The following is a 16,743-nucleotide window of genomic DNA, read 5'->3' on the forward strand; positions in this document are numbered from 1 at the left end:
AACTGCAAATACTGCTATCACAAGGTACTTTGGTTTACAAACCAGTACTATGATCAAATGACACCGTCGTATTTTTCTTCGCTTATAGGTATCGTTTGTGCGAATTTGGAAGTAGACGCTAAAGACGGTCAATTATTCTGATCTAACTGAAAGGTAGGTGCCCTAACTCGCACAGTTACGAAATGAGCGAATACTATAGAAGGCAGACTTTCTCAAGTTCCTAAACCTAACTACTCACTTTGACTTAAAATCAGTAAAACAATCAGTGGCCGTTACTTGGAACAACATTTCTGACACCATAAGATTCTTCAGCACAATGTCATATTTTTACAAAGCTGTAATAAAAAACACTTCTCCGTAAACAGGAAGAGTCACGCTATTTTCCTACAAGTTGATAAAAACAGGAACGTTCAATTATCTGCGTTGGTCATGCAAGCATAGACGGAATCAAATTGTTATAAGGTCAAATGTCTTGTTAGCAGGCATATTCCTTGGCTTGTATAACAGAGCTTAAATCAGTTCCCGTCTTCAATCAGGAAATTATTACCTTATAATTCAATAAGCTTGAGCGCTTCTCAACTCTGCGGATTCACAGAGCGTTTTCCTTTCACCAGAAATTACGGTTTAAATGTCCTGAACTTTATAGTGGCCAATAAAAATTTCGGAAAAGGAGTACAATCTGGCGAGGTGTAACGAAATTTTCGAACTTATGAACTCGATTTATTATGCCAGTTTTTGAAACTGAACGAGTATAAGGAAAACGTATTTCGATCAACACGGTAACTCATTGCGAAACGGTTTTTTACATTCCGCTTATAAGACTCTCCGTTTAAAAGCCTATTTAAATTCCCTTGACGAAGTTGTATAAGCCTAGGGCTTATACAACAAACTGCTTATTAATTAAGCGGCAGTTTGCCGTAGGTAGTGCTGTCAGTTACAAACAGGAAATTTTGTAGACTTGTTGCTTGTGTACAGAGGGATATTCAGAGAAGTCGGCTTTTCTAAGTAGGATCTTTGTTTCAGATTAGTTTGAGGTGGTAAGTTCGTAGGCTGTAATTTCCTCGAACGTCTCTGGACGTCGCGCATGGCTGTGCCATTTGGCCAATTTACCTACACTGCTTTTAAAACAAGCTACGTTTGTAACTTAGCGGTATCATGGTAAAATGATGCAGTGGTGTGTTTCTGTGTCTCACAGGAATCGTGTTGCTGAATTTAGATCTCGACACCAAAGGCAGCTAATTATTGCAGTCCAACTGAGAGGTAAGTTCATCCATTCACACTCCGAATTCAATTAAACTGAGCGTTTGCTTAACTAATCAAAGTAGCTATGAGCTACTCAACTTGAAAAATGGACTTTCTGTAAGCAATTTTGATGCCACTGAACTGAGTTTTTAATCCGTAGGTCATATATCTTTTTTATACACTCTTTTTTCTATATATAAGAATATTGTTTTTCCGGCCCAGACTGATAGTTGACTCGGGCTGCGCTCTCGTCAACTATCACGCAATAGAAATCTCGAGCTCATAAGCTGGAGAGGCGGAAACTGAAGTAAACTAAAGTTCTAAACAATGCCCACTGTCATTATTTAGAAATAGTGCAAAACGCAACGGATTTTACTCGATCAAGATTGCTTGAAATTTGCCCACGTTATTTTTTTAGCGTGGACCTCAATCGACTGCAATCCCGATCATAAACAAACAAAAGAAAAAAAAAATGAGAGAGTGAATTTGGCCAACATCCAGATATCTTGACTTCACGTTTGGTCAATAGAATTTACGTGACGTCATCATTTTCTAAAATCCAAAGCTAAAGACCTACCAAAGTGTTTATCCTCATCAGGCATAAGAGGCGCTAAATTTGTATCTGTTTGCAATTTTACAGCTCAATTGCGTGCTTCGTTTGGAAACCAGCGCATTTTCAATGTCAGAGTTATGGTGGTTCGTGACACAGAGCTACGTTCGCGTTTGTCGAAATATATATACTTATCTCTTGATTTTTTGTCTTTTTAGAAGTTAAAGCATCAAGAAAAGCTCTTATGTAAATGCTTATTTGTTCAGTACAAATAATCAGTCGCCTAGATAGCCAAAGTAAGTTCCCGATGTTTACATTATTTTCTAGCCGCCATATTGGTGTTCCAGGATCTAGGTACACCAGCATGGCGGTTTCATCCTGCCTTACTGGCCCTGTAAATTTCTGCGAAATATTTCGACGAATATCTGAAGTTTGGGAAAATGCCCAGACCTAAAACTTGGAGAAGTGACTCCTTCAATTATTTCATATAACATCACAATTTCTTAGCTTTATCGACTGAATGGTTTTCCATTTGTATATTTTTTTTTTTATTGCGTGACAGTGAAAAGCGAAAGGCCGGAAATGACAAGACAATATTATTCAGCTGAAGATTACGTGAAAGTGTGCGGAATTTATTCAACGTTTAGACTTTCAATCAGGCAACGCGTATTACTTTCCTGCTCTCATCCATGCAATTGTGGATTCTTCTTAGGAATTCAACGAATCAACTAACCCGAAAACGAATCCTTCGTCAACGTAAACCTTCCTCGTTCTTACATACCTGTGTTATTTGTTGTGGTATGTGGTCCCCGGCTTATAAATGTCCACAAAAATCAAACGAAGTCAAATTTCTTCGGCAAGGCTGGAAAACTCAAATTCGCTCGTCTTTTGCATATAGCTTGCCCCTAACCAGAGTGCAAATAGGCTGTAGTTTTTTTTTTCCTTGAAATAGTTTTGTGTTTCCGAGAAAAACGACGTCTTCGATTTAATCTTCAGACTCAATAGACCAATTTCGATATATTATAATTCAGCCTAACACAATAGACCTCAGCACGAGGCTCTGGGGAATAAACCCCACAAACTCTGTAGTTTTTCCCCAGAGCCTCGCACTGAGGTCTATTGTTTTAGGCTGAATTTTAATATATCGAAATTGGTCTATTTACCGAGTCCCAACTGGGCTAAAACTCGACCATTTTCATTCGATTTGCATTTCGCAACTGTTGAGCATAGAAAATTTGTAATACAACCAGCTTATATAAAAACTTTTAATTTCAAGAACGTTGGATTATCACTGTATCGGCACTGTATGGGGCTTCTTTGCGGGCAAAATTTCGAACGTGAATACATCATCGTTTTGTTGAATTAATTATTGTTATGCGTAATAACTATTTAGCCATAGGTGAGATTCCAGTGTTCAAGTTTTGCCAAACTGCTCCATAATGATCAACAACAGTGCTTGTGGTGTTTTGTCGAAATCAGGTCGGCTGTTTCATTTTTAGTTTCACACTCGTGGGTTTATGGATATAGTTATAACAAGTTTCATTTTAATTTAATTAAGTACTTATGTAATCTTTTGTTTTGAACACTAGATCTGAAGAACTTACCTTCATGCCGCGATGGATGCCGATTCAATAATTAAACTTGGGCTTCGATCAAGAACACTGCCTGGAGGCATTGAACTATTTTTGGTTGTATTCTTTGGGATATCATTTATTGCTTTTCTGAAAAGCACCTATAACAGAGAGACATTCACTTGTGAGCCCGAAACCAGTTCTATCACCAAACAACTCTGCTATGACGAGTACTCTTCTGCAATGAATCAGTGGTTTACGCCCCTGTATTTTGTTGTTTTGGCTTACATCGTTTTATTTGTCCTCTCGATATCCTTCATGCTTTACGGTGCTTTCACTCTTCGGGAACTCAAACGCGATCAGCAAAAGAAACCGGACTGTTTCAGGAGGGTCTACCTTCTACATGTAAGCTGTCGACTGATTTTTATTCTTGTCATGATTGGGATCTTCTGTGGCAACCAGACCCTTATTGTTCCTAAGACGTACAAGTGTTCAGAGGCAGCTGTCGCAACACCGACTCCATTCAACCAGACAGAAGCTAATTTGCATTGCCATGATCAGCATTACAGGGAAAAATCAATTTCCAACATTGCCATCATTGTCGTTAAAGTGTTCATTATGATTCTCTGCACAATCGAATTAATTCAGGTAAAATTGACTCCGGCGGATAAACTTCCAGAGAAGTTGCTTGGATGTGTCTTCGAAGATGACGAAAACCCAGTTGTAGGTAAGAAATGACATAATTATGCTTTAAAATAACATGTTAAAGCGGTTTTCCTTTGAGCCGGTAAAGGCAATTGGTTTTGCATTATTTCGCTACACGATTGGCTTGCGCCACTTTTTCATCCAATCAGAAGTAAAACAAAGTCCTTTGCACGCGTTTTCCCGCGCTTCGCGTCAGCTACAGGTATGACAGGATTTTTGTGAAATTAAGTGAAACCAACAATGGAAACAATAATGGAACAAAGTATCCTGTGTGAGCAGAAAAATGCTGTTATCGCTTTCGTTCCAGAAATATTCGAGTTTTTAAAATATGCAAATTAGCCCATTGATGACGTCATAAACTCAACCAAAGTTTGATCAAATATGATGAAGAAAGATATCTCAGCCTCTATCACCCATAAATGTAAGAAAAACCATAAATGTAATACCAACCATAAATGTAATAAAAATTAACCATAAATGTAATACTAACCATAAATGTAATGACTTTTAACCACAAATGTAATAAAACCACTAACCATACATGTAATAAAATTTGCCCATAAATGTAATATATATGGCTTAATCATAAATGTAATAAACCGGCTATGACTTCCAAATCAAGGGGCTCTAAACTTGTCATTCTCTTTGTGCACTTCTTACTTCAGGACACGGACCTCTTGCATCAAGTTAGTATTTTAATTAACCCAGAGACCAAAACCGAAGAAGTTATAATTACGGTCTGCGAACATTAAGGAAGTACCCAAGTATGATTAGAAAGTCTATATACCAGCGCGTTTGAAGTGCTGGTGGTTGATAATATTCCATCCATTTGAAAGAGATTGAGGTTCTCTTTGAGTCAAGACGAGTTCAGTCAAACATCACTTTATAAGGAACACGCCTGTTTTAATTTTTCAAACCTTCCCATATATCCACCCGGATTTGCAAACTTGTGTTCTCCGTTTCCGCGTGCCCATGCTTTCCTGCCGACGTTTTTCGGTGTCAAGCAAGGTGGTAGGGTGGCGAAGGGGGAGGGGGAGGGGGAGTGGGTTGAATATTCCTTATTGGAGCCAGAACAATCGACAGAGATAGGACTCTCGGAATAGAACTGCTGACTTGCAGGTTGGTTGGGTGGAGCAGGTGATCCAAGTTCTATACTTTTGTATTACTGAAATGTTTTTTAAACAGAGAAAATATGCTAGACATCCCTTGAGGCACATGGGAAATACAAGGGTAAAATACTAAACAACATTCTATAGAACAAAACTCGGTTTATTACAACGTCAACACAATAGCGGCGACTAATTATTAAAGATATTGTGTAAAGAGTCAGGTTTGCATTGTCGTTATACCTGTTATTGTTGATTGCGAATATATAAAATAACCTTAACATATGTGGAAAACAGTCTTTTACATTTCCTAAAAAACCTAGTGCTTCCGTTCGATGTCCTGGAAAATACAAGGCAAGTAGCTTTCAATAGCTACTTCTTTCCTTTTTTTTCCTTCTTTCCTTTATTCCAAAAGATGGCTGTTACATACATCCATGTTGGAACGCCAGTGAAAAGAACATTTATCCAAGCATTTATCCACTGAGGACTGTTTATGATTTCTTTTAACGCCAACACAAGTCCGCTACCTCTTCCATACTGCTTAAGAATCTGTCTCATGCTGTGGAGACCAGGGTACATGTCTCTGTTAGCGCTTATTTTCGATAGTCTTCTAATGTATCGAGAAACTAATCTTTTGAATTTGGTTGATGTGTGGCTTAGGGCATCATATGTATTAACAATTTTTCGATTATGTCCTGTCAAGGATAGGTTTACTATCATATCAAGGATCTCCTCTGGCAGCGATTCCAGTTTAACTTCCTCCGCAACTTCTTCGCCTTGTTTTTCTTTTTCTTGTTGTTCTTCTTGCTGTTGTACTTGTTTTTCTTCTTGTTGTTTTTGTGATTCTTCTTGTTGTTCTGTTTCTTCGTCGCTTACTTGATTAACTCCATTATTAGCGACCAAGCAGACATAGTGGATACCTTCATCCTCTGAATAATGGCCCAGGAAAATCCGAGCCGCAGGTTCACAGTTCTGAGGACTAATGACAGTTCTTCCCTCAGGACCACGACTAGAAATTACAATTATCTCTACGAGGTAAAGGTTAGCCATGGCTTCATTTTGTGCTATTGTATTAAGATATTCAGACCATGGCATTGCGGCGAATAGCTCTAGAGGACTTCCATCCACAGCATTGGGATTGTCTGATAAATATTGAACGACCTCGCGCCGAAGTGTTTCATTTGACCTGTAGATGCCGACATCTTGCAAAGTATGAGCTACGGCTGCAAAATGGCAGTTACCATCTCCAGCAGGATTAAACGAAATATCAAAGCCCTGATCCCAAAATGCTTCACGGTTGTCCTTGCGTTCAAGAGGAATATAAAATTTTTTGCGATGACTTGATAGGTGCTCCTTTCTATTTAGATTCTTTCCCTTGTTCTTTAGCCTTTCCTTAGCAAGATCTTTTTTGCGTTTTTCTTTTTCGGCTGTTAAACTTGTAATATCTTCCACTGATACCCAAGTACACTGATGGCTTTTCGTCGTTGGATTCTAAAACCATATTTTGTATTTTGCAATTCGTAAATTGCTTTTAATGATTTTTCCTTCTACTACAAAACGACGTTTTGGCGCAGTCCGACTTTTTTTGGAAAACGGAAAACGGATCAGAACAGTTTCTCCAACAGAGTATTTTGAGGGAGGATTGTTTTTCATTCTTCGTTGGATGTATCGCTCATCCCAAACCTTGTCTGCTGCCTTCGCTTTGGCTCTTATTTTTGTAGTTTGAGCACTTTGTTTTGTAAAATCATTGTCCTTTGGTAAAACATTTGCACTTTTGGATGAGCTGCTCTCTTTGCCGCAAAAGTCCCCAGGGAATCTCTGTGTTACTGCATTTGTATCTCTTCCGTAAAAAACTTCGAATGGAGACTGACTACCGAGGACATCCATTGGCTCTTCATTGAGGATTTTCTGGTACTCTCTTAGCTGAGAAACCCAGTTCACTCCAACTTTTGACATATGTCCAAGGTCATACATGATTTTCTTGCGCAACGTGCGGTGCGATCTTTCTACTTTGCCCTGTGATTGGGGATGGTACGGTGAGCTTCTTATAATCTTCACCTCCAGCTTCCGACACAACTGTTCAACTGCCTTCTTGAACTCTCCTCCATTGTCACATTGCAAAACCTTTGGTGGGCCAACCTCACAGTAAAGTTCTTGAATCTCTTTTGCCACCTGCTTGCTCCCCTTTCCAGTAAGCGGGCGTAGCCATACGTGCCGACTAAAAATGTCCTGTACTGTCAAGATGTACCGAAATGTTTTTCCGTGCAATTTTGCTGCCGTACGCTGCATGTCTACAACGTCAATTTGATGGCGTACCTAAAAGGAAAAATAAAAAGTGGTGTCAGGAGCTATTTTGTCTTGACGCAAAAGATGAGGATGCGATGTTTGAATGTCTTTGTTTGTCAATTTTTAACCGTTAAACGTTTTGAAATCGATGCGGTTTCGCCGCTTACAGCCATTTACGTGACTAATGAAACTGTATTGTTTTGAAAACGCTCCACAATCTCGATTGGCGCCGTGTAAACGAAAGGGGTTACCACATTGAAAGCGACGCGGTTAGAAGTGATATTTAACTTGCAAGTTCGGACATGTTCTTGTTTGGTCAGCGTAATTTTCCTTCATATATCTGAACTTGTTCACACTAAAAATTCAGAAATACTTGGAACATTCATGTTAAATAAAACTTATAACTTACTCGCAAATTTTCTAGCAGGTCTACAATTTGATAACTCTTCGGGAGAAAAGACTTTCCAACTTTTTCAAATTTGACCCGAAGACTACCGAAGATTTCCCAAGTTTATCCGAAGACGTCCGAAGATTTCCGAAGTTGGCCCGAAGAGTTTAGAAGCTTTCCGAGGTTCAACCGAAGTCTTTCGAAGATCTCCGACGTTGGACCGAAGAGTTTCAGTGGTTTCTGAAGTAGACACGAATGGATCGGTGTTGATATATACAAAGCTCACCGTTACCGCGTTCTGATTGGTTGATCGCAATTTTGTTGAGTATACTATAACCTTCTCGTACAATTCGCAATTAAGAGGCACTCGTGATGATTTGAAAGTTCTCAAAATTGAACGAGCCTTAAGGCGAGTGCAATTTTGAGAACAGTTCAAAACATTAATCACGAATGGTACGTGAAGGTCGCGCGAGCGATTTCCTATACAAATTTTTCCGCCAAATGGAGGCAATTGTTTATTTATCCGATGTGAGCTTATAAAAATACTTTTTATATGGACTTTGCATGAAAATCAAAAAGAAACCAAAAAAATCTCTTGGTCACAGTGGTCGACAGGCTACAGGTCTACAGGTTACCAGGTTAATGGAACTATTACAGAGATTAAGCATGACGTTATACGGCAAACGGCAAACCCGAGCTTGTATTTCACTTTGTTCAGCCTTTTTATCGAATTCTGAAATAAATCTCTCAAAAAAAGAGAAAATAATCACACATTCACAACAAACACAAATCTACTCATTTCGGCGTACAAACGCCAAACGGCAGACGGCAGAGGTGGAACGTCATGCTTAATCTCTCAGATAAATGTCATGAACAACGTCGAGTCGTATTATTTTAAGATCACTCTTTTTTGTTTTAATTCCGCAATGATTTTGCCGCTTTTTCCTTGATGTGACACTCTTGACAAAAAAGCAAAGAAACCCTGTCAACGTTCTCAATTCCGCCTAAAATAAATTAATATACCCACTTACCTGGGTTTGAAAATTTTACTTTTACTATCAAGGAAAGCTACTAGTTTTCAGTCTGATATTACTTGTTTTACATGACAAAATGCAATCTTACCTGCACTGCTCGAGCACGGATTGATCGTGAAATGGCCTTGTTGGTAAAACGTGCATTCACCTTTTGATTAGCCTTGCTTCTTGATAAAACTTGCTGGAGCTGCGGCTCGCTAACACCTTCAAACCTCTTCTTTAGTCGGTGCTTTAGTTTCCTTGCTCCAATGCCCTTGCAATGTTTAAATTCCTTTCTGACAACATCTCGCAGCTCGGACTTTTTCATGACCGCTTTCCCGTCAAAAAACAGCTTTTCCTCTCCATTTACACTCTGGATGCTAAACTTTGATTTGTTTCTCCAAAATCTAACGCAAGACGCTTTTTGTTGAGCAGACCTTTGCTTGACTGGCACATCAAATTCGCTTTTTGTAAGTTGGACGAGCGTGTCGTAAACGGCATCATCCACAGCTGACATCTGGCGATTTCGCTTATTTTCGGCATTTGCCGTAGTAATACTGACATAAAGTGACACCACGATAAGCAAACACACCACCTTTAAAGCAAGAAACATCTTCATAAACGTACTCCAGTCAGTTCTGATAGCTTCTGATATCTCAACTCGTGGAATGAATTGAGAGTCTGTTTCAACGTGCCTTTTCTATTCGTTTCACTGACACGAGAACAATAGAGTTTTTATTTAGAACGTGTGATTGGAAGGCGCGAAAAAGCAGTTCAATAAGTGACGAATGGTTTTTCATAAGTGGTCATTTAGTAGCACACTCTGTTATCGCATTCATGGAAACTTCATAAACTATTTTCTTTACTTTCTCGCCTATATTTGCTTGCTTGCTTGCTACCAACTTTCTGTTTCCCTTACAAGTTTCCTTCGAAAGTAACTATAAATACTCGCTAAAAAGTTAAGGTTAGGACTTGTGCGAAATTTTCTTTGTTTTGGAGATTTTGTTATTATTTCCTGCTCTTTGTTCTTTTGTTTTATATAAGTTTCGCAGGTTCTTTACACCGAGAATGAGCCAACTTTCGCCAACTTCCCGAACTTTGCATAGCAAATGCGAGCTTGTCATACCCAACAAAATTCTAATAGTAAGAGGGTTTAATTTCAAAATTTTAATCATTAGCCTATGAATCAACCTACCAACCGATAAACAAATGGCGAACAAGTGACGATAAAAGTTCCAACAGGAAGAGATAATACTGGGCCGTTTCAGCTTTGTTCACGCTTGAAGCTGGGACATCCCGAAATTTTCTCACTTACCTGTGAAATTACTCTAGCTGTGATTAGCGCACGCGTCATTAGGGAGTTTTACAATAAAAACAAGTATACCTGCATACATTTCTGCATACACTCTAACGTTTCGTTAAAAAAAAAAAACACTCTACACATTTGTGTTTTCAAAGCACGCAGTTATGCGTCGAGGATTTTCACTTGACATGATTACATGTCAATTATTTTTGGGCCCGCAGTCAAGGCTAAACTTCCGCCTGTTTCCTGGACGCATAATCGCGTGGTTTGTATTTTAAACTCATCTGGGACAAAACGTTGATGTGGCAAGATTGGCTTGAAGGCCGAATAACTTCGGCACGGACGCACGGAAACGCGGAAGCACATAAACATTCGCACCGGATAGTACAATTTCGCAAATCCGAGTAGATATATATAAATACAGTCGAACCTCTATCATACGTACAACAAAGGGACAGAGCGAAATGTCCTTATTTACACCCACTCTTGAGTGCCTCATTAATTCCTATATATACATTCTGGAATTCTGGAACGAAACGGACTTCATCCGGAAATCACACGACAGACGGATTTTTCCGGAATAAGGTGTCCTTTGATCTCTGGGGCCGAGATTAAGAGTCCGTTGTCCGTATTTTTGAGGTGTCACACACACTATGTCACTCTTTATAGCAAAACCTTACTGGACCTATACTTTGGGGTCTAAATTTCTTTGGTAAGTTTGGTCTCGTTAGGGTGTCTCGGGAAAAACCGCCATATTTCACGCCGTATGGGCCTCGTTTAGGATTGCACACCAAGAAATAGTATTTTTGTTTCTTTAAGGAGTCAGGCCTTTAGGGGTATTATTGAAAATTTCAAGTCAATTTCACGAAGAATGAGAATGGCAAGTTTGTAGGCCCTTGATTTGGAAGTCATAGCCAGTTTATTACATTTATGGTTGTTCAGCTTGTTACATTTATGGGCAAATTTTATTACATTTATGGTTAGTGGTTTTATTACACTTGTGGTTAAAAGTTATTACATTTATGGTTAGTATTACATTTATGGTTAAATTTTATTACATTTATGTTTGGTATTACATTCATGGTTTTTATTACATTTATGGGTGATACAGTAGCCGAGTGCTTAAAGCGCCGGAGGTTCGCGGAATTGAGTCCGTCTCTGACAAAGCCGGAGTTGCTTCTCGGTAGACTCTAGTTTAGATCCTCGGCCATGCTTGTAAATAGCCAAATGGTCTGCCTTTCGCCAATTGGATTTTTTTCCCATGTAATATGTTTATTTGAAATATTTGGTTCTTCTATTTTAATTGGCATACCCGCGAAATAACTTGGTGTAACTAAGCCCATTGACCAAGTGCACTATAGACATTCAACAACAATTAACATTCGGACCGTTTTATAACGCTTTTTTTTTTGTTTAAACAGGCTAAATTATATTAATTTTTATTCCAGAGAAACAATTCTCAGCCAACATTCCTGTTCAGGCGCCTAACTACATCGAAAGAACACAAGCTGAGAATGAAATTATGGAGAAACTGTCGACAGATGCGCGCATGATCGTCCTTGTTGCTCTCCCTGGAATGAGGAAGACACAGGTTGCAATACGAGTAAGTCACTTGTTGGCGAGAAAAAAACAAAGAGTTATATTTGTTAAGAAGCAGAAGACCCTCTCAGATATCTGCTGTGGAATTCTCTACGTTTTATGCGGTGAAGATCAGATGACAGGTCACGACGACATTATGCACCAGGCGACTCATAAACTGTCGGAGGTTCAAAACGACACCGTTATTGTACTGGACAACACAGAAGATATACAGGAACACGAAGACTTCGTCGGCTTCGCTCAGACGCTGTTAGCTTCAGCGCCAAAGGTAAAGTTAATGATCACTACCCGAAGAAATGTTAACACTGTTTCAGTTGACATACACAGGGTTCATCTTGAGCCAATGGACACCACCTCATCTGCTAAATTACTCAAAGATGTTTTTGTAGTCTGCAAAGAATATTTGGAGGAATTATGCAAGCTTTGTGGTGGGATGTCACTGATTCTTATTAACTGTGTGTACTTACAGAACAACGATTTTAACCCCAAAGTTTTGGTGGAACAACTTAGAAATGACCCTATTGACATCCTCAAGAACAATTCAGAAGATGTCTATAATTTATAGGGGAAATTCCTCCACGAGTTTCCCAGAGACATAAAAAGGAATTTTGTCCGTGTCTCAGTTTTCCCATCGACTTTCTCTGCCGAGGATATGAACACCAGAGCCGAGGTAGAGACAGTGAAGACTAAGATGGTGAAAGGCTCACTTCTTCAGACAACCGAAGAAGGAAAGTACAGCGTACATCCTTTAGTCCAAGCCTTCTGCAGGAAAGAGGGTGGCTCCCTAGGGGTGGGCGACGAAGGCGACAAAGCCAAGAAGAAGTTTAATGATCATTACCTGGAACGGATCAAAATCCCAAGCAAACAATTCATCACCAAAGATAAAGCTTGCGAAGCCATCTCCACATTCAGAAAAGAGAAAGCAAACATCACTGAAGCGTTTAAGAACTGTTTTGAAGACACGACGCTTAAAGAAGAGAAATTGTCTGCCATCGATGTCGCTAACAGTACTGAAGTCCTGGACTTCTTGGCTAAAGTTTTCTCACCACCCAGAGAATGTACTCGACTGTATGAGAACTGCTGCGAAATAGCCAGGGATTGCGATGACAAGGGGAGGCTGGCAGACAGCTTGAATTCTCTTGGGCTCCGACAACTTTCAAGTTGTGATGCGGCTCACCTCAGGGAAGACCACAAAATTTTTCATATCTTTCAGGAAGCACATGATATCCGTATGACATTGCCAGAAGAGAAACAGGAGTGTCAGACGCGTGCGCACACCATTAGTAAGCTCGGATTTTGTTATTTTCTTCAGGTAATAATTTTTTATTTATCAAGTTAACCTGTTCTCCATATGATCATTCTTTTTATTTCATTTCGATTTGTGTATACGCAGTCAAATATGCAGACAAATTGTGAATTGGAAGCAGAAGGTGGAAAATCCATTCGTCAAATTTTTGCGCTGTAAAATACATTGTTAAAAAAAAAACCGTAATGATATTTTCGTGGCGGAATTATTCATTGGAACCTACAGGCTAAAGAGACCGCGAGGTTTTCCAGTTAGCCCCCGAATAGTAAGGTGGAGCTAATTTTAAAAAAAAAGATCGGCAATTTAAAGGAAAACAAACCCGGTAAATAATGCTCTATGATGCTGTAAGAGAGGATTGCTTTATTATCCGAATTCCTTACAGCATTGTTCGGAAAAGAAAATAATATTTTACCTCTTTGGCAAAGGAAACTGTTCTGAGGTCTTTCACGATATGAGGAATATCGTGCCACAGGTCTATTAGCTGATAGAAGAACACTTGCCTTTTAATATTTGACGATCGCAACTTGAATGGTTTTGCAACTACACATCTTCAAAGTTTAAGCGGGTCTCCGTAGAGCTCCTTAATTACACACCCCAGGTCTGAAAAATGTTCATCCAATCCGAAATGTTTACCACAAACTTTCTGAATAAATTATTGAACTTAGGTAATGCAAATTAATCCAACGACCTGGTCCCTTCCATTTGTATACGTAATTGAGCACTCCCCATTGGGGCTTTTCAGGACCAATGTAAATAAACAATGATAAATAAATATTCAAATAAACATAACTAGGTTAAGAATCCCAACTGGCGAGAGGCAGACCAGTTGGCTATTCACAAGCGCAGCCGAGAAGTTGAACTCGGGGCCACCGAGAACAACATCAGCTAGCGGTCAGAACGGGATTTGAACCCGGGACCTACGGATTTCAAATCCGGCGCTCTAACCACTCGGCCACGCTGCCTCTCTGAGCTATACTAATCCAGGATGATTTTCCTTTCGTAGGGAAAAGAATTTGAAGAGAAAGGCCGCGGGTTAATCCAGGAAGGCATAACCATGCGGAAGAAATTAGGTGTTCCTTTGTATGTCGCCGCTGGCTACAGTGAACTTGCACGTGAGTATTACAAAATCTTCTCAAACTCATTAATAATTCATCAAGTTTTAACAAAGGAAATCATGACCGTGACAGTGTTTGGATATCTGATCTTAATTAGCACCTTTTTTTAAATTTTAGGAGCTTGTGAGTTTGCACTGTGAAAGGAAGATTGATTCTAAAATTATACAGTATAGATTGTAAACAGCTGCAAGTGAGTCATGAAACCTCAGTGATATCATGTGACATACCCAGATTTGGGTGTAAATCAAGGAAATTGAACAGGAAAATGTGATTATTTGGTTTTCTCAGAATATGTCTGACTGGTTGCTTACGAATGGAAACTCAAGACATTATGTTATAAATTAATTTACAAGGAATAACTAGTAGATTTACTATCAGGGAGGGTCAATCGTTAACAAACGAAATCATTCAAATTCAAGCTAACTGAAGGCATCCAATATTCTCTTCTAATTTTTGATTGTTGCCAGTTTAGCTTTATGGTTACATTATCCAGCAGTCTGACAATAAATTGATTGTACTCATGGTCGTTATCAGTGGCTTCCTTTTTACCACTTCGCTATTCTCAGCAACAAAGGTCACCATTTTGTCAGAATTTTATTTGTTTATTACTCATCAAAAAATATCAAATACACGCACAAGCCATAAAACCAGAAAAGTTTAAAGGAATCGACCAAACGAGCGAGCGAGCGAGTGCCATTCTTCACATCATGCCTACAACTCGCTCAGTCTTTTACATGCGCGCAATTCACGAGTTGAAAATGGGCTTGTGTTACTCGACTAAGAAACAGTTTAGACAGTATAAGGAAAGTTTACGGCGAGTTTCATTTTGAAAAAGGAAAGCAGGCTCAATCGTCTTCCTTTTCTTTCTCTCTCTCTCGCTCTTTTTTTTTCTCCAGGTACCTATCGGTATTGCGCCGACCATCAAAATGCGATTAGAATCTGGGAAAAAGACATTTTGCCAGTTTACGAAAGGGAGCTTGGCGAGCACCCCTGGACTGCTTCAATTTTGTACTTCATTGCCGCTTCGTACAAGATCCTCGCGAAAAGAGAGTCGGGAGATAACGCGGAGAAGGGTAAGACAAAGACCATGGCAGCTTTGGAGATTCAAAAGAAACTGCTTGGGATCCATTCAGATACTGCTCGCTCCCACGTTTGTCTTGGCGCAATTTTAAGGATCCAAGGTGAATTGAAATTGGCATTGGAGGAACTGGAGAAAGGGCTTGAAATTCGAGAAGACGTGCTGGGGCCTGAGCACAAGAAAACCATCGAGACAAGGGAATTTAAATCAAGAGTACAGCAACTTTACGAAGGGCCTAACTAAACACCGAAAAACAATTTTTCGTTGTAGTCGTTTAGTCGGTTAACTGAGAAGCCCAATGTTTACAGTGAAATAAATATTCCTGAATGGTTTAGAACGGTCTATAAAGCCTACTAATGCATGGATAAATGAACTTAGCTTAGTTCTGAAGGAATAGCTAGCACAAAAGAACTATTTTATAACGTTTTGAGGCTTATGTAGGTGTGTTTTACTTCAATCCTAGAGTTTTCAGTCGCCTCCCGTAATGTTTCGATTTAGTGCTTTCCCCCCTTTCTAATGAAATTTCCCCGTTGATCATGATGCCTATTTCAGTAAGCGCCCTCGTAGCGAAAGTAGCATTTAAGACATTGACATAGAACATACTGATTAGACGAATAAGAATTATGAATTCTGCTATCTCATCTATACACTGTGCCTATCGGAGCTTTCAGAGCTTGATCTTGAGTATCTGTTGTTTCTCATTTAAATATTGTACCACATTCAGATGCGTATTTTCAAAAAGGGGTAGCCGCCCCTGTCCCTAAGAAGCACCCCTCTCTAATAAGCGTCCTCCCTTGAAGGAGCTACGTCACAGTTTGCGCACCTTGTAAAACTAAGCCTAAGTTCTTCAAGTTTGTTCATTTGTAATCCGTGTTAATCTTCTCCATCTTTCACCATCCTAGTCTCTCTGTTGTTTATTATTATTTCGTTGGTGTTTTTCTATCTTAATAAACTACTATTTTCAGTTTTCCTTCAATGTAAAGTAATTTTGTGAGTGGCCAAAATAACTCAAAATACCTCAAAGTAAAGCGCCGCAATTGGTGGTGAATCGAATCATTACAGAATGTGCAAGTGTTGGACACGTTAACTAAGTCACGTGTTAGCCCGTTAACCTGTTTGATAATTGCTTTTAGAAAGTAACTCAAAGAAAATAAGCGCGCTGATTGGTTTAAAATCGTGCTTTTATAACTCGATAGAAACACAGAACCTGCACGAACTGTTGACGTAATCATGGCGCGAACAAAGAGAATTTACATTTTGATGATCAAAGTAAACGGGTATTTTTCATAAAAAGAAAACATGTTTACGAAAAAGCTGTGGAAACACTTGCCTATTGGCTCGTATTAGATAGTGAGTAGAGAAATCAATCAGAGAACGGAATTTCGTGAATGAACGCTATTAGAAATATACTAAAACTCGATATAGAGAAACACGGTACACGGGTTCTATTTCTTGAATACTTTTGTATTATGAAGATAATG

At 39.2% G+C, this 16,743-nt stretch overlaps 3 protein-coding genes across 5 annotated transcripts; 2 read left to right on the forward strand and 1 right to left on the reverse strand.

Annotated features, from left to right (window-relative positions):
* The first annotated feature begins 87 nt into the window (after positions 1 to 87).
* LOC145469756 (uncharacterized) lies at positions 88 to 12,347 on the forward strand. Of its 3 annotated transcripts, XM_081453551.1 has the most exons (5): positions 88 to 153; positions 1,196 to 2,088; positions 3,382 to 4,090; positions 11,613 to 12,031; positions 12,233 to 12,347. In XM_081453551.1, exons 3-5 carry the CDS (start codon positions 3,409 to 3,411, stop codon positions 12,326 to 12,328), a joined length of 1,197 nt encoding a protein of 398 aa, XP_081309677.1. In that variant the 5' UTR covers positions 88 to 153; positions 1,196 to 2,088; positions 3,382 to 3,408; the 3' UTR covers positions 12,329 to 12,347. The 3 variants fall into 3 exon arrangements, with proteins under 3 accessions (XP_081309677.1, XP_081309675.1, XP_081309676.1); XM_081453549.1 differs by having other exon boundaries at positions 11,613 to 12,347; XM_081453550.1 differs by having other exon boundaries at positions 1,196 to 1,260; positions 11,613 to 12,347.
* On the reverse strand, positions 6,666 to 7,463 carry LOC145469792 (KRAB domain-containing protein 2-like). The gene has a single exon (XM_081453602.1). The coding sequence runs from the start codon at positions 7,461 to 7,463 to the stop codon at positions 6,666 to 6,668; it is 798 nt and encodes a 265-aa protein (XP_081309728.1).
* Positions 12,348 to 12,415: 68 nt separating the features above from the next.
* On the forward strand, positions 12,416 to 16,694 carry LOC145469766 (uncharacterized). Its single transcript, XM_081453568.1, has 3 exons — positions 12,416 to 13,075; positions 14,073 to 14,181; positions 15,081 to 16,694. The coding sequence occupies exons 1-3, from the start codon at positions 12,416 to 12,418 to the stop codon at positions 15,503 to 15,505; spliced, it is 1,194 nt and encodes a 397-aa protein (XP_081309694.1). The 3' UTR covers positions 15,506 to 16,694.
* The last annotated feature ends 49 nt before the right edge of the window (positions 16,695 to 16,743 follow it).

This window comes from Orbicella franksi, chromosome 15, assembly GCF_964199315.1.
Source record: "Orbicella franksi chromosome 15, jaOrbFran1.1, whole genome shotgun sequence".
Taxonomy (NCBI): Eukaryota; Metazoa; Cnidaria; class Anthozoa; order Scleractinia; family Merulinidae; genus Orbicella; species Orbicella franksi.

Excerpts from the sequence above, each read along its gene's own strand:
- LOC145469756 (XM_081453549.1), top strand. The coding sequence starts at position 3,409 with ATGGATGCCGATTCAATAATTAAACTTGGGCTTCGATCAAGAACACTG. Across the intron at positions 4,091-11,612 it reads TGACGAAAACCCAGTTGTAG|AGAAACAATTCTCAGCCAAC; the intron begins GTAAGAAATGAC and ends TTTTTATTCCAG.
- LOC145469792 (XM_081453602.1), bottom strand. The coding sequence starts at position 7,463 with ATGCAGCGTACGGCAGCAAAATTGCACGGAAAAACATTTCGGTACATC.
- LOC145469766 (XM_081453568.1), top strand. The coding sequence starts at position 12,416 with ATGAACACCAGAGCCGAGGTAGAGACAGTGAAGACTAAGATGGTGAAA. Across the intron at positions 13,076-14,072 it reads GATTTTGTTATTTTCTTCAG|GGAAAAGAATTTGAAGAGAA; the intron begins GTAATAATTTTT and ends TTCCTTTCGTAG. Across the intron at positions 14,182-15,080 it reads TGGCTACAGTGAACTTGCAC|GTACCTATCGGTATTGCGCC; the intron begins GTGAGTATTACA and ends TTTTTTCTCCAG.